General features: G+C 41.0%; 2 protein-coding genes across 5 annotated transcripts in view; both read left to right on the top strand.

Annotated features, from left to right (window-relative positions):
- Nucleotides 1-2,738, top strand: part of PPM1D (protein phosphatase, Mg2+/Mn2+ dependent 1D) — a 28,175-nt gene extending 25,437 nt beyond the window's left edge. Inside the window, exon 6 of the mRNA XM_059829316.1 lies at nt 1,296-2,738. Within this exon, the coding sequence (XP_059685299.1) occupies nt 1,296-1,850 (555 nt within the window). The 3' untranslated portion in view covers nt 1,851-2,738. The remainder of the gene's footprint in view (nt 1-1,295) is intronic.
- A 4,232-nt stretch (nt 2,739-6,970) lies between these two features.
- BCAS3 (BCAS3 microtubule associated cell migration factor) overlaps nt 6,971-22,668 on the top strand; it is a 370,279-nt gene continuing 354,581 nt past the window's right edge. For all 4 annotated transcript variants that reach the window (XM_059829121.1, XM_059829119.1, XM_059829120.1 and 1 more), the window contains exons 1-4: nt 6,971-7,049; nt 9,920-9,974; nt 11,456-11,531; nt 13,468-13,574. In XM_059829121.1, the coding sequence (XP_059685104.1) occupies nt 6,979-7,049; nt 9,920-9,974; nt 11,456-11,531; nt 13,468-13,574 (309 nt within the window). In that variant the 5' untranslated portion in view covers nt 6,971-6,978. The remainder of the gene's footprint in view (nt 7,050-9,919; nt 9,975-11,455; nt 11,532-13,467; nt 13,575-22,668) is intronic.

Below are 22,668 nucleotides of genomic sequence, written 5' to 3'. Positions count from 1 at the left end.
GGATCTCTTCTTGAAGGTGAAGTTGTTCTGGGTTGTGACTTCAAAAGCATCTCTTTATTCATCTGAGATGTTACATTGACTTACTCTAATTCAGCTGTGTGTGCGTTTGAGTTTTCAGCACCTTATTTTCTTAAAACAGTCATTGTCATTTGCCTTACATTGATGGTATGGAGAGTAATGTGGCCTTGAAATCTACTTTCCAAGGGCTCACTGAGTAACTAGGGATTTCTTCACAATTAAATCTTTAATAAGGTCATAATGTGTATCTTCAGGGCACTGCATAAATACTCATTTTCATAATCCCCCTGTGGATAGCGAAAGCAAGTATTGTCCCCATTTTCCTTTTGGTAAAACTGAGAATGAGGTAAAAACACTTCCCAAAGGCTGCAGAAGGGATAAGGAGCTGAAGGTAGGATTAGAGTTTAGAAAGTCCCCGGTTCTCAGGACATCATATTAAGCAGCTTCTCTTCACCATATGGAATGACTGTGCTTCATAAAGAGTGGATGGATGTGCTGGGAGGAATGGAGTAGCTTTCTTTACAAGCTGCAGACCATAAAGTTAGGCAATAAAACATGTTACTTCGCATAGCAAACAGTAACTGGTTTTAGAATAGCTTTGTCTAATGCTCCACCTTCCTGTATGCAATCAGGACACCTACGACAAAGAGCTTGTCAGTCTCCCTGATAAGCTGGTTATGCAGTAACTAAGAATTCTACATGTAGCAAAGGTCAGAAGACTTTTTCTGCTGTTCGCCCTAATAGCGCTTGGCCATCTGATGATGTATAAAATCCTCAGAAGGCGGTATAGGTGCATATATCTCAGTGTCTGAAGGAGGGAAGTGGGAAGTCTTATCTACGTGTTGGGAAAACACTACTGATGAAAATCATGGGACAGAGGTTGTAGGCACAGCTTTCCATGTGGCTTTCTCAATTAGCAGCAGATGGATGCAGATTCCTCAGCATTTTATAGCAGCAAAAAGGAGGGCACCCAGGCTGGGTAAGTCTGAACAGCCCCTCTGGATGAAAAGATCAGGTCTACCGTTACGAGGCACTTGTAGATTGGATGATTGAAATAAATGCTTTTGTGAAGTTGCTGTGCACAAAGTACCAAGTTCAGATCCACAGTCTGAATCTGTTTCCGGCTTTCAACGTGGAGAAAAGATAACTGGTTTTGGAGTAGGATTCTTCTGTCCTTGATAAGGTTTAGAGAAGTTCTGTCACACACTGTCTCCACCCTCAAAGGATAATGCGAGTGAAATAATTATGCCTAAATTTTTTTTTTTCTTTCCCTTCAGCTTTTAGAAGATGATCCATGGCCACGACTGAATGCTTCTGAGCCTATTCCTCCCCTCACGCATAGCAACATGATCTCAGAAAAATATTTAGAGCTGCCAAATGAGATTGCCAAAAGCAATTTACCTTCCTCAGGAGCAACCCTGAAAGATTCAGGCCTGCAGGAGGAGAAGTGCAGCAAAGCGTTGGCTTTGAGGATACATGAATCCTACAATAATGGTTTGTCAGTCAGTCTCTCCCCTTCCAACTCCACAAATTCAGGCACGGACCAAAAAGGCTTCAAGGTGTCTCCTAATGGCCAAACAAAAGCCCAAGATGCAGAGAGGACACCCACAGCAAACTTTAAAAGGACACTGGAAGAATCCAACTCTGGCCCAGCTATGAAGAAGCCAAGACGTGGCCTGAGTCGAAACATTGGTGTCCAACCAGAAGGAATGCCCACAACTCCACAGCGCAAAAACTCAAACAAGCTGACCATGCGCCGTAGCCTGCGGGGCCAGAAGAAGCTCAGCAACTCGCTCTTCCACCCGCCCCGGAAAGCAGTCTGCGTTTGCTGAAGGGCGTTTGTGTAAGGCAGTGTATTTTGGTCTGATTAGAATTTTAAAGTTGGTGCAGAAGTCTGAAACTCTTCCTGTTTATCTTTTTTTAAAGTAGAAACTTCTTTTGGTATCAAACAGCTTTATCCCAGCCTTGTACTTGCTTGTATTATAACTGTGAATTTTGTAGATGTGTAGGGTATAAGTCACTGTAAAATGTGTGTAAATTTGTATTCCTTCATATAAATGTAGTCTCTTTTCTTCCTTGTATAATTGTTACAGCGGGGCTAAACCTTGTTTTAAAAAAAAAAAAATCCTTTTTGTTAATTTACTAAAGTCATGAATTTGTATACGCTTCTTGTGATGAGAATTTCACAACTTTTTAACTAAAGTAAATTATTAAACAGAATGGAAGATATGTATTTTCGTAGTACTATACGTTCCACCTAAAGTGTGTCTTTTAGAGAATACACCAGGTCTATATTTTGTTTTTAAATTTTAGATTTCTCTACTCAGAAATGAAATGTACGTGGAAGCAGAGATGTTGAGTCTTGCTTTACACAGCTCAGTGTCGATTTCTTTACGTTAATTAAAATACTATGCAGTATCTTATTTAGTTGTATTTTTTGTAACATTAATCGTCAAAGTATTTAGCAAAAAAGTGTGTGTTTTCAAATCTCCAACTCCCAAAAGCGTCGTATAAAGCCATTCCCATCCCCTGTTACAAAAGATGGCATTTTTATCCAGGCGTAGCTGTGTGCCCTATGGAGGCATGAATTTTCTGCTATTCCAATACTGATGGTGCTGCTAATAACTTGCAACAAAAGTTCTTAAATTATTTTATGACTATTTTCATTGAGTATGTGGACCATGTGTATGTTCACCTAAATAAAACACGTGAAAATTTGATGGGGTTGCTTTATTTTTTAATTTCGAGCTGAAGTTCTGTGGAGCACACTCATTTATATTCATATTTTTTGTATTCATTAAAATCTAATACTCTCCCTTCCTTCCCTGTGGCTACGTGGCTTACAAAAATGAGGCATCCCACACTGTTTTATTATGGAACTGATCTTGGCACTTTATACTGAATGTTTAACTGCAGCAATATATAACCTACTTTTTTTTTTAACGGGGAAGTAAAAGGCCAGTATTTTATTCCAATGGCTAGGTTGGTTATTTATAGAATCTAATTCTTTACTGCCAGAACAATAAAACATGGGTTGAAATCAGGCCTGCTGTCTAAATATGTTACCATGGTTACAGAAATCCTAGAGGGAACCATACGCTTTCTGAAAATGTATAATTCTCTTTCATCCATCCTGTGAACGCAGCACTGCCTTACAAGGTGAAAGTAAAGGTCTGTGTAAATTAGATCCTTCAAGAATTTATTTCTGTGCATATGGGACTTAACTTGCAGTTAACAATAAAGTTTGGCTATAACTGATGTTGAAATTATGCACTACATCTGGGGGGGAATACACAGAGGCTAAGAGCAGCTATATATACTTACCTAGCAACAATCTGTGCAAGAAACTAAGGTAGTAATTGTCTATTTTCAATTTAACCTCATGACATTCAACCTTTTAAAGATGACTGGTCGCAATAAAGACACAAGTTAGAGGAGTATTTGTACAGCTGCTTAGAATGTAAATATGCAAAAGATTAGAGCAATTTTCCCAGGTTTTTTGCTCTGTACAGAAGCAGAATTTCAATTTTCATCAAATTCTGCCGCACTCATAAACACGTGCCTCGTCCTCCCACATTTCCTCACAACAGTTCTAGACCTTCTCCAGCGGGAGGGGCGGACATCAGCTTTTGTCACTTCTAATAAACGAGACAAAACCTGCCCTTTTTCCTGGGAAAGCTGCCGAACAATAGTCAGCATTAAACATTCAGAGCTCCTCTGCAGTAAACATAAGCTTACTGGCTGGCACACAGGGGCAGTAGTTTGCTCTCGTGTATGCTTTGCCCACCTACGTTATCATTTGAATGCTCCGAAATAAATTCTCAAAGCCAAGACAGGGAAGTGTAGGAATTTACAGCTAACCTGTGAACACACTCTGCTTCTCATAAAACCAAGCCCGAGTTACACCACCCCTTTTTCTCTTGTGAAATAAACAGAATCACTACGGTTGGATAAGACCTTTAAGACCATCAAGTCCAACCACCAACCCAATCCCACCATGCCCACTAACCCATGTCCTGCAGTGCCACGTCCACACGTTCCTTGAACCCCTCCAGGGATGGTGACTCCACCACCTCCCTGGGCAGCCTCTTCCAGTGCTTCACCGCTCTCTCAGTAAAGACATTTTTCCTAATATCCAGCCTGAACCTCCCCTGGCACAACTTGAGGTCATCTCCTCTTGTCCTGTCACTAGTCACTTGGGAGAAGAGACCAACACCCCCCTCCCCACAACCCCCTTTCAGGTAGTTGTAGAGAGTGATGAGGTCTCCCCTCAGCCCCCTCTTCTCCAGACTGAACACCCCCAGCTCCCTCAGCCGCTCCTCATCAGACTTGTGCCCCAGACCCCTCACCACCGTAAAGCCCCAGTACGCACAAGAGCCCAGTTCTGCATCAACACGTTGAAAGGGTCTGTGACTCGCCATCACCCTGCTGCGCTTTCCTGAAGAAAAAAAAACCCTGTAGCACTGCTTTTTTCCCCAGGCCAACTCTCCTGTGGGGCAACTTACAGTTGGGGAGCCACCCTTTGAGATCTTCTTCAGGGTGAGGGGAACAAGAACGGTTACTCCTCTCTGGTAACAGGTACTGTGTGGAGAAGCGCGCTCCCTCACGCTTTGCAGTAATTATTTACGTTTCTTGATACTTAGATTACGGCTCTTGGTGACAGAAGTCGGGGTAGACCCCCGGAACAGGCCACCCCATCCTGGCTTTTAGGCGCCCGCCGTCCGGAACCACGAGCCGGAGGCGCGGTCTCCCCGCCGGGAACCCGAGCGGGTGTGAGGAGCCGCCTACGACGAGCGGTTGCTCGGCTACAGCCAAGTGCGTCACCCCCGGGGACCTGTGCAGCGCCGGGCACCTGCTCCCGCCCCTCTCCCTGGGGCAGAGCCCACCTCCGCGGGGAACCCGCTCGGGCCCCTCACGGGCCGCGCGCTGTGCGCCCTCCTGGCAGGGGGACGCGCCTCCTGAAGCCCCCGCGCTGCCTGCGGAGGGGCGGCCTCGGCCCCGCGGCCCCTCACCCTGCGCGCTCTCCCTGCCCGCCGGCGGTTTGCCCGCTGCGCGCTTCCACCGCCGCCCCCGGCACCGAGCGGAGCAGCGCGCAGGGCCCAGGGCCCTACCGCCGCCGCCGCTCTCCCGCGGGCCAACCGCCCGCCTCGCCCCCCTCAGGGCCGGCCGCAGGCCCCGCCCCCGCCGCTGCGTCACCGCGCACGGTCGCGCGGAAGGTAAACACTTCGCGAACGCCTGGCGTGGGCGGGGCCTTCCCCGCCAATTGGCAGCTCGGCGCGTGACGCAGCGGCCCCCGCGGCTCCGCCTCCGCCCACGTGCGCGGGACTGGCGCGGCGGCTCTCGCGAGATCCCGATGTAAACAAAGCTGCGGGCGGGGGCAGCGCCGGCTGCCTTTCGCCGTCTCAACCGAGCTTGGGGCGCAGCCGCCCTCCGTGTTCCCCGCGCCCCGCCCGCCGCGGGGAAGTGGGGCTGGGGGTTGGCTGGCGAAGGGGAGCGGCCCGCCTTCGGAGCCGTCTGATTGGCTGGCAGCGCGCGGTGCGCTGGGTGTCATTCCCCGAGGGGGTCCCAAACACTGTCAGTGAGGAGCCGGGCGGAGGGGAGAGGCGGCAGGTGAGGGGGACGGGGCCGGCACCCGCGGGCTGAGGGCGCGGCCGGCGCGGGGAGCGCTGGGCGAGGGCTGTGGGGCGGGCGCGGGCTCTGGGGGAGCGCCGTGGCCGGCTCTGAGGGCGAGCGTGGGGCTGTGAGGCCGGGCAGGGGCCGGGGCGCTGAGGGAGGGCGGGGGCCGGCGGGCAGGGCGGGGGCCGGCGGGCGGGCGGGGGCCTGAGGGGGTGCCCGGCGGTGGGCCCGGGAGGGCGCGGGGCGTCCGGCGGGTCTCGGCGCCTCCGCGGATGGCCGCGGCCTGATTCACGGGGCGGCAGCCGGGGGAGAGGCCGGTCAGGTCGGAGCGTTTTGTTGTGGAGTTGCTCAACAGCGGGTGGCTGAGGGTGCTCAGGGCTTCCCGGCCGCCTCCGTCCCGCGGCCGCTGCCGCACGGCGAAGCCGCGGTGCCGCAGCTTCTCAGGGGCTCGGGGTCGCGGCGCGGGTGGCAGCACTCGCGGCTGGTTATAACCTCGTGGAGAGGTTATTCCCTTTACGTGCCATTTTTTCTTTGAAGGCTGCTTGGCACGTGTGTCAAACTTCAGTTTTGTTACCGATTCCCACGGGGCTGCGCCTTTCTCCTTCCTCGCTTAATGCGCTGCCCCTTACAGAGACTGCCCAAACGTGAGGTGGTGCTGATAACCCCCACCCCGTTGGGGATTTGGCTTTTTCTCTCACTTTATGTACTGGTTCTCGGTTTGGGGCGGACTGAAGAGGTGCCTGGGATCCGCGATGCTCCTCAAGTGTTCTTTGCCTTTAGGGACTTTATGCTGAATTTTCACATGGAAGACCAGAAGTGTGAAGAAAAACTTGAAGGCAGCTCAAAAAGCTGATATAAAAAAGTAGAATGTGTTCCATCAGGCCCTTTGTGTTAGCTTCAATATAACCCATTATGGATTTTCAAGAGTAAAATACACTGCAATTGTGATTGTACGTGATTTTTATATAATTATTTTCTAAGACAACAGCTCATAAGCAAATAATAGTCTTAAATAATGCTGCTGATGACTGTGTATGTGTACCTCTATCTTTAATGTACGGTTTGAAGAAATTTCTCCACTTTATCATGTAAGTTTATGTTCTTTTTTGCATTCACATATATTGCGGGAGTTGTAGTGATTGATACTGAAAAAAGAAGTTGTTTTTCTTCTTTAAGAGTGCTGTATAGGGTCATAGTGCCTTACAGGTTGTATAAGTCAAGTTTCCTTCTTCAAGAGGTTTTTATCATCCTGAAGAATACCTCAAGAACTAGTGTAATAAATAATCCTGATACAAATTATTATTAAAAAGAAATGTGTTTCTTGTAGGTACCTGCAAAGAAACAATGGCGACAGAATCTCCACGCCGCCCTAGTCGATGTACTGGAGGAGTGGTTGTTCGCCCACAAGCCGTCACGTAAGCACGTTCTAGAAAAATAGCCCTTATTTGAAATCGGTTTTTTGCCTTCTTGCAGAAGAAGAAGAACCTAGCCTGAATTTTCTTTCAAAGCCAGCTGTGAGGGCTTGTGTTGACAGTGCGGTTTTGTTGCAATGAGTATTTTCCAATAAGATAAAGTAAACAGATGTTGCATTCCTGTCTCCCAGGACTGTGCAGGGCAAACTGCCTCCCTAAATGGGATGCTTTTAGCTTAATACACCAAAACCTTCAAAGTGTACGTTTTGAAGATGAATATATTGCAGTGTGTTGTTGTTTGTTTACACAGTTTTGTTTGCTGTACAAACACGACACTAGCTGTAGTTCAATGATTGCAAACTTCTTCCTTAGGCGAGAAGGAACACGTGTAGCATGTTCCTTTCTTGCTGTTCTTTTTAATAATACCTTGTCACAGGGGTGGATATATTAAAACATATAAGCCTGTCATTAAAGTCTTTCAGTAAGTAGAATTGTGGATTCTAATTTTTTTTTTTTTTTGCTTAAGAGAACAAAACCAAGAACAAAGGAAGAAGCTACCTCTCTCCAGTCAGAGTGCAAAAGAGACCATTTTTTTGCTTGGGCATCCTTATTCTCATAGTGTTCACGTGAAAATACCTTCATGCAAAAGAGCTTAGTAAGACAGTCTAGAAGATTTATGGTCTTGTCTCTCTCCGTAAAGGATTTTTGTAGCCGTTTTTCTTTTTTCCTGGGGATGTTTATACTGCTGAATTGTTCTGCAGAATGGCACTGTATTGAAATGTTCACTTGTACTATCGGTTTCAGCAGCTGTTAGTTTGCCACTGGAGATAGCTGTGTATTTTGGCATCAAGATTCACTTTATTTTTACCGGGGAGCACAAGAAACCTCTCATTGTAACACAAAAAATTGTGTTAGAGGTTTGTCTTACAGCCATGTGATAGGAGAAGCATTTTCTTTATGTTGCAGAATTTCTCAACAAACGCATTTCTGTTTGTAATGACCTTTTCTTCAAAGTATGCTTTAAAAATATAATAATGGAAAAACACTGTAAAACAAGATTACCTGTCCTTTTGTTTTATTAAATATGGTGGCTTGTTCTTGAGGTCTATCTTTTCACCTCAGAAATTTCAGTCTTTTTGATGAGTTTGTGTATGTTGAGCAACCTGCAGCAGCATTCTGCTGCTTATGGTAAACTCCTAGATTCTTACTAAGGGAAGACTTTTTTTTTGTGGGTTTTGTTGTTGTTTTGGTTGTTTTTAAGTACTTTAAAGACACCTTCTTGGAAGTTCTTCAACTTCAGGAGAGATTTAGAGTACATACACCAGATAAAACATGTCCCAAACATCAACTTTATTTCAAGATGTACTTGGGGGGGGGGGGGGAAAGTACTCATTTCATGAGCTGAAAAATGAAGACAGTATGACTCTTGCTGGTAGGCATTCATGTGAGAACTTCAAACACTGTATTTAGTACTGCACCTGTAGACAAGTATTATTGCTAGGTAATAAAGGGCTCTGAAGGTATACAAAGACAGTTTGGGTGACCTACATAAATCAAAGAAGAATCAGCACTAGAAACCACAGCTCATTTATAAGGCCTCAGCCTAAAGCAGTAAGACAAACTTTGATGCAGCAATCCTTGGACTGGTGAACAAAATCTAGTTTTGTCATGAGCTGGAATAAGCTTTCTAAAATTTAAAACTTTATGGTTTAGATTGATCTTTGTTTTCAGAGAGGACTCAACCAGTTAAGCTGATCCAGGTGTTGCAGCATTTGACTTGAAGTATCTTTTGTATTGCTGTGTATAGGGCAGAGTACTTAATTCTTAAATACTAAACACTCCAATTTCTATTAAAAGAATCTTGCAAAAGAATCTTGCACAGCACAGTTTCAGAAAGCAGGAAGAAAGCATATGTACCTTTGGACATCAAGAGTCTAGATTTCCTGGTTTATGATTTTTTCTTTGTTGCTATTAGAAATCTTGAGTTAGCACAGGAAAAATGACTACCAATACAAAAATTAATTTCGGGGCTGCCAAAGCTGTTGCCTAAAGAGTTAATTTAAAAAAAAAAAAGTAATTTTCAGACTTTATGAAGATAGTTCTTGTTGCCAGCATGTTTCAGTATTACTCATTACAGAAAGCACAAACTTTTTGCGTAGTTGCAACGCCGTCTGTCTAATATAGTCAACCCACATTGTACGTTGCTCAGCAGTTACACAAGAGATTCACTGCTCAGGCAGGGATAAGCTAATAAAAGCATTAGCTTAAATCTGCCAGAACAAATGTATCTTGCACCATATACTATTCTAAATCATTGCTGCTAATGAACTTCCAAGCTTCCCAAGCTATAAAATCTTGTCTGAAAATACCTCCTTACTCCTCTCAGTTAGGGTTTTGTTCCATCTCCTGTCCCCAAGCGCTACCACTTACTTGATCGTTGTACGTAATGCATATGAGGTCTTAAAAGTTTACTTGCCCCACAAGGAGAGCTCCAGCCCTTAGCTTAGGTCCTCATCTTCATGTTGTAATAGCCAAATCAAGTGGAAAAATACTGAAGAATAATTTCCAAATGCCTATTCTACTTCAGTCAGCTGCTCTGATGTGGAGAACACGGTTTCTTTTTCGACTGTTGTATTTTATACTTTTCCCCCAAGCAGTTACTCCACAAACAGGTATCACTTAGCTTTTTACAGACTTAGGCTGCTATTTATATTATCAGAGTTTTTGGCAGTATATTAAGTAACTGCATTGCATACTTCATATTTTCCTTTGTGCTAAGGATGTTTTTTTCTCTGATGATATGTCTTATTTAATATATTCATGACTGTTTCTGAACTTCAGTGCTACTTAAAAATTCTCCTTCTGTTTTAAAGGGAACAGTCATACATGGAAAGCGTTGTTACGTTTCTTCAAGATGTTGTGCCACAGGTATGTGTAGATCTTTAAAACTATTTTTTTGGTGTACAAAGCAGTTGAAGTGTGTGTCAGGTGGACCAAAATATCATTGAAAAAACAGAAAAATTTTTTTGTTTTTTTGAATGTGAATCTTGAGACCAGGGTTTTTTTTTCATTTCTGGGATATTCCTCTCTAGAGAACGACTATGATGCTTACGTCTGCTCTTGGTCATAGTTTTCACAGGTAGCAGCAACATGAAACGGGGTGGTCATTTCTGTATTGCTCATGGGCCCCTCAGTAGCAGAGGGAAGCTAACTTTGTTTTGTTACTCTTTGGGAAAGCTGTAGTCAGTGGTGGAGAAGCATTGCAGCGAATTCTCTGTAGCCTCAGGAAACTATCTTGGTTCTTATTTGAAGGATTATCTTGGTTAGTTAGTCATGAGTTTCCTCAATAATAAAATAAAAAATATTCCCCTATCTAGTATTAATTTGTGAAACGCATTTTGGACTCATGGTCAAAATTAAAAATAGTCAAACTGTCATTTAAAAGGTTGCTGCATTCCACACATGCCCCCATTTTTTCCCCTCTGTAGTTAAAGGATACAGTCTGTGTTTTATTTTACAAATCAGTTTGCCTTGGAAGCATGGAATGTGATTTGTTTTGAAAAGTAATACCCGCGCTTATTTTTTGAATTTGTATTTTTAGTTCATGTTATTGCTTTTCTGGCATATATAAAGTGATTATACAAGCTCTTTTCATATTTAATCCAAAGTACTGCACAGTATTTTGTTATAATACATTTGGAAGTGATGGTATATCTACTGTAGCTCACGTTCTTACTACCACAGTTTCTCTTGAGAACTGTAAAACTTGTAGTTTGGAAACACTGCACGTCTCCTTCACAGTTTCTTTTTGTATCTCATCTTTTTATGGGAATCTGTAGAACACAGAACTGAAACATGGATCTGTTCTACTGGAATTACAGTTTATTCTCTTTTAAATGGCTATATTAAAGATGTCACAACTAAAACATGTCAGTAAAATAAACTATGTAGTAAAGGTCTCTTTCTTTCCTCAGTCTTGCTTACAAACCTTTTAAGTGAATTCAGGAGAATTTTAAAAGAAAAAATGCCTCACGTGGGAACCTCTAACATTGCTTTTAGAAGTAGTGTGCAACTGCTGAAGTTAAAGATTGTAGAAGCCACTGTGTTTTAGCTTGACAAAACTGCTGTAAGTCACGTGGCGTTTCTAACCTCCTCCAGAAGACTTGTTGTCATACATGTCTTGTCATTTCTCCCTTAGGAAGTGATGTTATGCTTGTTGAGTTATATTTAGTATGGATGATCATGGAACCATTCATTTTTGAAACAAAACCTCACAGGAATAGTGGTGACAATAAAATATGTGCATCTCTGGGTTTCTTTTTTAACTTACATTCCTTCCTATGGTCTATAGAGGGTGGGGAAAAAAGGTACTAAACTTCCTTATTTCAACTCTTCTGCTTTTTATCCAGGCCTACAGCGGTACCCCACCAGCAGAAGAAAAGGAGAAGATCATTTGGGTCAGATTTGAAAATGCAGATTTAAATGGTATGGCTTCATTTTCTCTCACTTGTTTTTGTGATTTTTGGGTCCATGTGCAATGATTTCAATCAGCTTTATCAGTAAGCATTGTTGACGCAAAGTATTTAATTTCTCTGTTCTAGATAGACTAAAATCTCAGTGAATAACTGCACTTTTGTTCGATATCTACCAAATAGAACAAATAGGCCTTGCAACTTCATCTAAAGGCAAACTGACTCTTGCTTAGGAAGAGAGGCAAATCCCCCCGCCCAAAAATCCATTTCCTTTCCCTAAGGTAGTTGAAAACCAAGCATAGAACTGAATTTATTTCATCTACTGTTTGATTTCAAATCCAGATTATTTACCTGTGAATCCAGTTCAGGTCCCAGATACATTTTCAGTGGTGTGATAGAATTCATAGTAACCTAGAAAGGAAGAGCTGTTGGGGAAAATGAGCAGGAGATTCCATGATGTCTTTCAGGGAAATAATAGAGCAAAGCCAGAAAATATTCTTAAAGTGTAACTTGTTTACCACTTCCAGTGTGTCTTAATAAATCATCGGCAAAGACGATGCAGTGCAGGTAATGAATCTCCAACCTTTTAAAGAAAAAATGGTGATTTTCACAAGCTTTTTTTAAGGGTATCAAGTAGATCGCCACTTAAGATCTGAGCTGTTTACCTGTATATCCCAGTTACCTTTCTTTGAATAAGGAAGGTTAGGGACTGAATGAGGGATGGTTGAATGCTGCTATCAGATAGTTATTTCTTGAATTAATTGAACATCTTGGAGTTGCTTTTGGTGTGTAGTATGTGTGCTTGTCATAGCTGGGGAGCTAAGGGACCTGCCTTCTGGAGAACACTGGATTTAAGTCTTTCAGCAAATTGCTGTTTCTTGTCTCCCGTCTTATTTTCCTGTCTAGAGCTCTATGGTAAAGGCCCATTCTGGTCTCAGATGAAATAATAGCAGCCTGAAGAGCTGTGATGGGGGAATTTTCAGCCTTTCCAAGAGGTTAATAAGGAAGATTATGTGTTTTCCAGCTGTTGAAATGGCACAGAGCCTGGCAGCTCATAAATTCATGGTTATTAGAGCTAGAAAAGACCTATCAACCTGTACACGGTATTATGTCCAGCTTTAGCCTAGTTAAGGTTTGTTTGCTTGTGGGTTTGTTTTCCTCATATGTTTATTTTTAAAAAAATCTCAGGCATTCCTTCTTTAGGTTCTTTTCTACAGTATAACAAAGCCTCTTTAGAATATTCTTCAGAATCCTTCATATTCTGTTTGAATTTACTTTTATGCAGCCTAATCTGATTGGGCCTGAATACATCCTCTTTCACCGTCCTAAATATTTCCTCTCTTTCTTTGATGCTTACATGCTTGCACTGAGCTTTTGTTCATTCTGTCGTGCTTGAAAATGTAGCTTTAGAGGACTTTACTCAAGAAAAGCATAATATTTTGATTATTACGTCCTGTAGCACTTTTCTTCCTGGGGATTTTCTTCTTTTGGTAAGGTTGGTGTAAAGATTAATTACATAGTATCTAGAAATAGTTTTGATCAGTCTAAGAATTTGTAATTTCTGTATTTGTTAATGTTTATTTTGTTGGTCCTTCGCAAATTTTTCTCTCTTTGAGAAGTTTGACATGCTTTATTAATCATTGGAGAAAGAATTATGGAAGTTTTTGGGGTATTTAGTGACAACCCACATTGTAATCCAGAAAATTTTTCCTCATCATTTTAAATTTTAATGCTTTCTAACCTCTCTGTGAAACTTTAGCAGGTCTCTTAAGTTTGCCTGAAAGAATGTATTTCAGTATCGTTTCAGCATAAAAATTTAAACCACTTTGCTTGTTTTTACTTACGACAACGGAAACATGCATTGAGAAAACATGGTCTAGTATAACTGACACCAGCCATAGTTGATCCTAAGTTGTTAATAATGGCTTTGATATTTCAACCCAATTTAGATACATCAAGGAATATGGAGTTTCATGAAATACATAGCACCGGCAATGAACCACCGTTACTGCTAATGATCGGATACAGTGATGGAATGCAAGTCTGGAGCATACCTGTAAGTACGGAGTTCGCTTCTGCGCCAGAGGCTTTTTTGTTTGTAATGTTGTGTTATTACGTAACTATTTTTACTTTTAATTTTTCATATTGAAGTGGAAAGAGCCAACATTTACTATCAATGTCATATGGTTTGTATGTAATATGCTTATCTTGAGATTAATACGAGCATAGATCAAACACTTGAATTCATGTACCTTTGGATGTGAGGGCTTTTTACAAATTATTTCTGTTAAATGAATTTTCAGAGTCAAACTGGGAGTAGTGTTTGACGTTATGGAATAGTTTGTATCCCAGAAAGGACAGAAATCTTTTTAACCTACAGAAAGGAATAAGGGTGGAAAAATATGAAAATAATTTGTTTGTGCCAGGAATACAAGTATGACAGCATTAATAGTATTTTACAATCACATGTTTGTCATGTACATGATTTGCAATTTTAATTTTATTAAAGTCTATGTGTGCATATGGGTTTGATTTCATGCTGTCATACACACACCCTGCAGTTTGTGTTTCAGAGTGGTTTATGAGCACATGGTCTTAATTTGGGGAATTTCCCCCAAATTTCTTGAAACTGTAGAATAAAAGTTTAATACAGAAGGTCATAAAATTCTTAAATTAAAAAAAAATAAAATTGCTCATAACACCTTGTCCTTCAAAATAATGTAGAGGATGGAGTTCTTTCCCTTTGTAAAATACATTGGCTTTTTTTAGAAATACGTATTTTTTTTTTATTACTTTATGGTTAGCTGTGTAGGACATGTGTTTATATACCAGTAGCATAGAGAGTATAATAGAAAATAATGTTAATTTGTACAGTGAAAGTTAAGTTAAATTGAGTTTCCCTGGAGTGTGGGAGAGCTGGCTTTTCCACTCTTGATTGCATATTGTTAGCTGGAGATGAGGAAGGAAAAAACTGCTGAGTTTTTGCATTTGAAGGAGGGTTTAAGAGAAATGAAGTTTGACCTAGTATACTTGACTAAATTTCAGCATTTAGGAACTTTTTACTAAAATTTAGGAACTTTAACCAACGTTTAGGAACATTTAGCCAAAATATAGGAACTTTAATCTGCTTGTATGTCCTGAGAAACTACGTCTGATTCTAACTTTCATGGCTTTATTTTTAATGGAGCAAAACATATCTGTAGATTGTTTTTGTATTTTATCTTTTTAGAGCAGAAATGTGTACAACATAGCAAAGCTGCTTGTCCACTCTTCTTTTTTTTTTTTTTTTTTTAAATCTGCCTTACACTGGCATGACTTGGAATACTAAAAAATGGGTTTGCAGTATATAATTAGTTTTGTACACTGTTTTGAAGACCAATCAGTTTTATATTAGTGTACAAATCAGATTATTAAAATGGTTCAGAAAGGCTTTGCTTTGCTCTTCGAAGTGTATTACAGAAAACAAACATTAGGTGTCACTGAGACACCGAGCTAAGGGAAGAGATACCACTGCAGTGGTACCAGGAGTTGTAGCACAAGTTGATCAATTAGTTAAGATACTGTGAGTAGTCACATAGACTTAAGGTAAAGCATTTTTATAAAAACAGCTTACTTTATCCTGCTGAAACGTTCTTGTCCAAATGAACATGTGGTTTCTGAAAAATGTATGGAAGTACGTTGTGTTGACATGGGGCTTGTCCTGGCCACTCTATGATAAGAAGAGCATTGTGCCTAGCAGAGATTTTTTTGTTTTTTTCTCTGTGGCTCTGTGTATGTAGCATGCCCTTGCTTGTGGTTAGGGGAGAGTTCTGTGCATCCCTCTTTAGTGACTTTCTGTGTCTGAATGAAAGTGTCTCTGTCAGAGCTATCTGTATCAGTGCCCTTGAGAAATTCATTGTGAGATGGGATCTTACGTGTATAAGGAAAGCAAGAATGAAAGAAGAGAGTCTCAGTTCTTTGGTACGTGAACAGATTAGCTCGGTGTAACCTGTTCCGCATTAACTGTCTGCGTTTAAACTCTTACCCCATGATACACTGCAGTAAGCATGAAATAATTTGATGGAGATTACTAACAAATGACGAGTTAAACTACTTTGTTTGTCCGGGCTTATGTGGGTGGAGTAAGTGTGCTGCTTACTGGTACTGTCAGGCAGGTAGTACAGGATAGTTTGTCCATACTTCCTAGTGGAAAAGAGGGGTTTTCTTTGGGTTTGTGGGTGTTTTTTTCTTTTTTTTTTCCCCCCCTTTGTTTTCTTTTCCCTTCTTGTGTCTGAATTAGCCACAAGTTAGGCCATGGAATACCAGATGTTACCTACTTTTTCAGTAGGATGATACAGCCAGGTTGTCTTTTTTTCCCCAGTGTGTTTCAGTTCTTCATAATTCCTCGATTTTGATAGTATTTAATATTTTAGGAAAAACAAGAAAAATGAAATTTCAGGACAGTTTCTCTTAGTGTCATTCATTTTTTGCAGAGTTATTTTTAATGGGTGGGGGGGAAGTCCAGTGAAATGGAAAAAATGCCAAATGTGGAAATATTTTACCATCCATCTTAATGTCAGCTGTAGAGATATTGCATAACTTTGTCAGCCCTTCATTTGTATAGTCTGTGAAATTCTGAGATCAGACCCAGAGAGGTACAGCTTCGACCTGTGCAATTTGTATGTGTTAGTATAACTTCAGTGTTGGAATGGTTCCTTTGTTAGAGGAGGGTTTCTCAGATTGATAGGCTTTAACATAAATTTTAAATACCTTTTCAGAGTAGGATTTTATATCCAATAAATTTGGAGGTAACATAACCTGGTTTTTTTCCACGTTGTTGTTTCTCCATCTCATTTTTTTGCTCTACGTTGTCTGAGTAAAATGAAATCTGGCAGTTATGTGACTGACTTAATATTTAGAGTTTATTTGGCACCACTTTGTGTCCTTTGGTATTATACAAACCTTTCTTCTTGATCTTGCTGAGTATTTAGCTTGTAATTAAGCAACATTATTCTAGTTAAAAAAAAAAAACCCGGATCTCTACGGTTTAAAAACCTTTCAACCTGAAAAAGCAACAATTTGACATTTATGTGAAAATCTACTCAGTAAGGCTATTATCTGTAGCATTGTGCTTTTTATTCGTACAATTGAACCTCTATTCAGCACTTAATAAAGTAATGTGTTGCAGGCAGTCCAGTTTGTGTCTGAGTGATTATGAAGTGTTTATGACAGCTTCTAAGCTGACACTCTCCGTAATGGTGTTACATTGACTTCTAAACACCTTCGCAGTCTGCCTCCAGGAGTGTGTGTCTCTTTGCAGTCTGAGTGGTTTCACATTAACATCTCCTTGGAGTAAGATCTTTGACTACAGAAGTGTTACTTGCAAATGGAAGATACCATTAGGGCTGCTTCAAAGGACTGAAATAATGTTTGGACTGCTGGGTGCTGAAGTAACGGCTGGGGTTTTGAAGTGCAGTGTCTAAATCTGTATTGCATAAGAAGCGGAAGGTGTCCATCCAAACGATTTTGCTTTGATCTTTCTTTCGAAATGGGGGTGGGAAGGTTAAAAGTGTTCTTAAAATATGCCTCACTAAGTGGGGAGAAATCTGGGAATATACAAAAGTATGACTAGAAGTTCCTATTTGATAACTGTGCAGTGTAGTTTTGTGTTTTATTTGGAATTTGGTTTTCCCTTGCTCCCAGTTTCATGTTTCAAACACAATTGGAACTGGTTTCTGCCGAATGTGGTTTCCAAGTATCTGTTCTAGATGTTCCTGTTCAGGGAAATGCATGTTGGCTGGTTTTGGGGCAGATAATTTTTTTCATGGTATGCTGGAAGCTTCAGAAGTAGAAAAATCATCTTAATTTAATGGTTCATATTACAATTAAAAAAGAACGATCAAGCTTGAGTTGAATAAAATAGGAACTACCAAAGCGAACTTCTAATAACAAGCGCAGCTGTATATTTAGCGAAAAATACTTGAAGGCTGTGGTATAATGACACTGCCACAGACTGACGGGATGCGTCAGCCCATGTGGTAGGTGACTTCCGTGTGGAGACCTCTGGAATGCAGAGGACTCGTGGAACAAGGGTGGCATCACACACTGCCATTTATCCACTGCCAGACCTTAAATTTCTTTAAATGCTGTTGTCAATAATACTATGATTTTTTTAAGTTGTTAAAACTGCAGTTGTACAGCAGATGATGTGTGTATGTGGATGTATAGATGGATGTATATGGTAAGTCAGACATGCCAGTTCCATTTTGTTTTCTCAACTGTTCCTCAAAAGCCCTGTCTGCTGGGGTTTTGATGTGGTCTTCTTAGTCCCTTGGTAATTCTTCCCCTTTCAGAGCTGGGAAAAGGACTGGTCACTTACTACATAGTAAGCTGCGATCCGTTCTTTGTCCAGACCTCCTCCTTATAGAGGGTACCGCTGTTGAGGCTTGTATTAGCCACCTGGAAAAATGTGGTAATGACCTGACAGAGTAACCCTGAAAAATGTCTAAGGACTTTACAAAACATCTATGCACATCATTTTCCGAGGCTTTGGTTTTTTACGCTGCAGATGCTAGCATTATGTAAGAAACGTTCTGTTTTTACACTCATTAAGTGACTGCAGAACTGTTGGAAGTTTTTTAAAACTCGTATTATACCCTACATCAGTAGGAAAAAAAAAAAGCACATGCAGCAACATTTGAAAAGGATGTGGTGAGACGTATCAGAAGAGTCCCAATGGCATTCCATGTGGCTCTCCTTAGATGGGGTCAAAGCTAAAATGAAGACTCATGAAGGGTGTTTTTACCCGTATTCTGCCTTCTTCCAATACTGTCTGCGTCATTCTTGTCTTTGTGTAGAAATGAAGTGATTAAAAACAATGCAGAACCGTCTCCCAAATTAGAAGTTTATGGGGAGCCTGCAGCCTGATCATGCTAAATCTCCTCAAAACGTATGACAAATAAAGTGAGAATGTTGAGGGAACTGTAACCAAACCCATTTCTAAGCGTTCATTGTTTTTTAAATTCAATTAGCCTTGTCATAATTTTAAATGATAGATGCAATTTCATACTTAATTCAGTCACTAGAGTAGACGTCTGACATTCTTTGAGCATCTAAATCCTTATAATCTCTAGATATTGAGAGATTTGTTTTGAATGAAAAAGCGGACTGTTTGAATTTCTAAACTAAAATTATAAGAATTGTCCTTTTACTTACAGTGCTTCCTTACTCTCTCAGCAGCAAGACAACTGGTAGTAGTCTTTAACCCGATAGGATTATCTCAAACAGTATTTTGTGGTGGTATCTGTCAGTTGTTTACTGTCATATTACAACGTCATATCATGATAATCTAGTTCACATTTAAAACTTATATCAGAATATTAAAAGAAACCAACCCTGGTATCCTCCCTGTGCTCTGTGACAGTTTTTTAATATACAAGCAGTTTGCTTTTATGTAGTTGCACAGTAGTTTAAGCATTGAGTTTCGAACTTTTGTTTCAGTTTGGTGTACGTTTGACTTCTTTTTTCACCATGTGAAAACCATTTTCTATGGTTGGAAACTATTAGTTATCCTTAGTGTGAACAAAACTTCCTTTGTTCTGTTTTTTTTATGGGTGCAAACTGGTATGCTCCAAACAATAAAGCTCTGTCATCAAAAATTAACCAGTGCTCCAGATTTCTGGTCTGTCATATTTTAAGCAGTAGCTCAAGACGTCAAAGTGAGGGAGAGAGTTCTTCTTCCTCTTTCGCTCTGTCATTATTGGAAGAGAGCGATGAAGACTTCATTGGGGGCTGGGTTTTGAATCGGCGTGTTCTTTGCTTGCAGCCTTCCATGTAGGTCTGGGGCTCATGGTTTGATACCAGGCGCTGGGAAAGCTGAAATGTTCTATCAGACCGGCTTGGAGCTGTCATTTTGGATTCGGTCTTTCATAGAACGAGTACCTGAAGCTGCTTTTATAGCTTGATATTCAATTCTTGAAACCTGTTTGGAAATATTCTTGGCTTTTGGAATGGGAAAGAAAAACTTTTAAGAGCTTTGAAAGCTGCCACGGGGACTCGCTACTTAGCTGGATCAAATCCAAGATGGCAGCCACAGCCTAGTTTCTTCACAGGTGCTTTTTGAAGAATTTAAAGCTCTGTTTTCAGTTCAAGAAATCTATTTATATTTTGTCTATGCTTATGAGACTGCGTAGCTCAAGGGACTGGTAATGGGATGCGGAGCCTTTTACTTACACTTACCAGCTCACATCTCACCCAAACTGGCAGCAACAAAGTTGTGAGCCATTTAGCGATGGGGCTGGGCTTATACTAAATGTAGTTCCTTGTCCCACTTCAGTTCCTAGTAGAATAAGTGTCCCATTCACAGGAAAGATTGGCTGTCTGTGTTGGCTGTCTCAGGAGTGAGATAAGGCCCGAACTGGCAGGAAGATCAGACCATATAATCCCTCTGAAGATGGGGCTTTCAGTCAAAATTGATACATGTGGCCTCAGCAATGGTAATAAAGTTTTATGTTTTATATAGATAAATGAAGGGCATTAGCATCAACCACAGTTAATTCAGAGTTTTATAAGACTGTAAATAGCAGAAGCTTCTGCTGGTGGTAGTGTTTAAAAAAAAAAGTTAATTAAAAGTCAAGAAAATCTTGAGCCCTAATGCATTTTTCAGTGCCAAGCAAACCAGAGGAGCAACCAAGCTCTTACTGATTTAGGGTGTACAACAAAGTCCAGTGCCTTCTGAGGGAGCTGGGGTTGTTCCGTCTGGAGAGGAGGAGGCTGAAGGGAGACCTATCGCTCTCTACAACTGCCTGAAAGGGGTTTGTGGGGAGGTGGGTGTTGGTCTCTTCTCCCAAGTGACTAGCGATGGAACGAGAAGAAACGGCCTCAAGTTGTGCCAGGGGAGGTTCAGGCTGGATATTAGGAAAATCTCTTCACGGAGAGAGTGGTGAAGCACTGGAAGAGGCTGCCCAGGGAGGTGGTGGAGTCACCATCACTGGAGGGGTTCAAGAACGTGTGGACGTGGCACTGCAGGACATGGTTTAGTGGGCACGGTGGGGTTGGGTTGTTGGTTGGACTCGATGATCTTACAGGTCTTTTCCAACCTTGAGGATTCTGTGATTTCCTGTTTCTATAGAACAGTTAAAGACATACAACTTAAAAAAAAAAATCCCTTAAGAAAACTGTTATTTTATGGAGGTATGCTCCATTAAGTATCGGTGTTTTAATCTGATCCATGTTGTCCAGATTTTTTTGTAAACTTTTTGGTGCTTTTCACTGAATTTGACGTTTTCTTTACAAATGAGATGCCAGTGGTTGGGTGGGATTGCTTATGTTCATTACAAAATCTGCAGTGGAGGTATTTCTTAAAATTTTCTCCTTTTTGGCTCCCAGGAGTCAGCAACATATAACCTGCTAAGTACGTGAGCTGTGCAGATGGCTGAAGTTATCTGAACATTTACTTGTTTTTTTTCTTAGTTCTACACAGTTTTCCCTTTTCTGGGAAGAAAAAGATCCTACACAGACTGGGAGGAAAGGCCGTGTTACACTACAGTATTACTCATTACAGTGGTCTCAAAATAGTTAGGAGCTAACTACCCGTAATCTCGTCTTTGTCACTTTCTGTTCCTGTGGCTTTGGTTAGTCCATTTAACCTTTCTTTCTGTAATTTCCTCCTGGTATAGAATGATAAAATAGCTATTTTTCAAATAATGAATATTAATTATTAAAAAGTAAAAGCATTGTATGCATGAAAAGAGCTGGGCTGGGATTTTCACGTTAGGTGCTGAAGTACAAATAAACTTAACTTGTATTTATACCTTTTAGGTTTTTCTTTGAAAATTTCAACTTTAAGCTCTACCAGGTCTTGGCATGACAGGCTAAATAAACATGCTCTCTGGAGTTCAGTATATTTAAGAGCCGAAACTGAGTTAAGAGCGTTTGGCCTTCTTAGTATATCTTACTTTTGCGACTGTAACTTTATTTGAAGTAGATTGGAGTTAGAGCTGTTGTGCTGGCATAGTTAAAAAGTAGGAGGAGGTGACTGAATTGGGTTGGATTATTTTATGTGAATCACTTCTTCCATACTTTCTGTTATGCTAGTTCTTTTCCCTCTTGTTTTCATTCATAGACATTGATGTGCATACACATGTGAAGCAGCATTTTCATGATTTGGGGGAAAAAAAATCTTTAATTGCCAATAATAGTTCCAAAGCCTTATATTTTTCTTCTCCATATCTGCCTTTCCCTTTTCATAGAGCTGGTGTGTTCTGATGGGTAGAAAACATGCTGCTGTCTTCATCTCTTTTCATCTCTTTATTACTCTCTCTCTGTTTTTCTTTAATTTTTCTCATTTTCTGCATAGCTGTGCTCTATTCTTTTTTTCCAAGCTTTCTTTTCTGGATGCAGATGTTATCTATGTGCTTCCCTCCCCGTCCTCTAAACTCAAGAGCTGTTAAAAACAGTCAGCAAACCTTTACTGAGCTGATTTCTGATCATCATTCTTTTGTCTTGTATAGAATCTGGTTGGCAAGCTCTTCAGAGGGAGAATTAAACTTGTTTTGCAAAAGCTGGGGTACTGCAATGTTGTGTGTTGTTCAGATGATGCTGTTAGCCGGGAGAGGAGAATCTGCTACGATTGGAACATCTGCCTAATAAAATAAGAGCAGGGTAGACTAAGGGATTAATTTTCATATTGATTACAGTTTTAAAACTGGTGTGTCCATGAGGAACAATTCTGATCACATCATTGACAGTGATGTTGATTCATACCAATGTGGAACTGCAGCTGTCTGCGAAACTAAAATGGCTTTGAATGTTACTTCCCCAAATTCGTGTAGCTTGAATGTTATTCCAGGCGTAATATAGAAAAGCAGTAGTTCACTGCATTCTGTGTTTACTTACTGTTTACAGAATGATGGTCCACCTCTGTAATAAATAGTGTTTTCAAAGTAATCTTATGAAAAACTTGTGCTTCAGTGGGGTAGGGTTCATTCTGCTCACATTGTCTAAAGTAGCGATAATAAATAATGAGGCTCGGGGTTAAGACTGCAAGTAAGCTAAGAGTCTGAAGTACTATACTTACGACTTGTTGGTCGAACAGTAGTAGTATTTTAACTTTTTGAACGTGTGATCTGAAGTGCACAAAGAAATGGGAACAGCTATAAAATGACATTTCA

This window comes from Gavia stellata, chromosome 25 (genome assembly GCF_030936135.1).
Source record: "Gavia stellata isolate bGavSte3 chromosome 25, bGavSte3.hap2, whole genome shotgun sequence".
Taxonomy (NCBI): Eukaryota; Metazoa; Chordata; class Aves; order Gaviiformes; family Gaviidae; genus Gavia; species Gavia stellata.
This window is presented reverse-complemented; position numbering and strand designations above follow the sequence as displayed.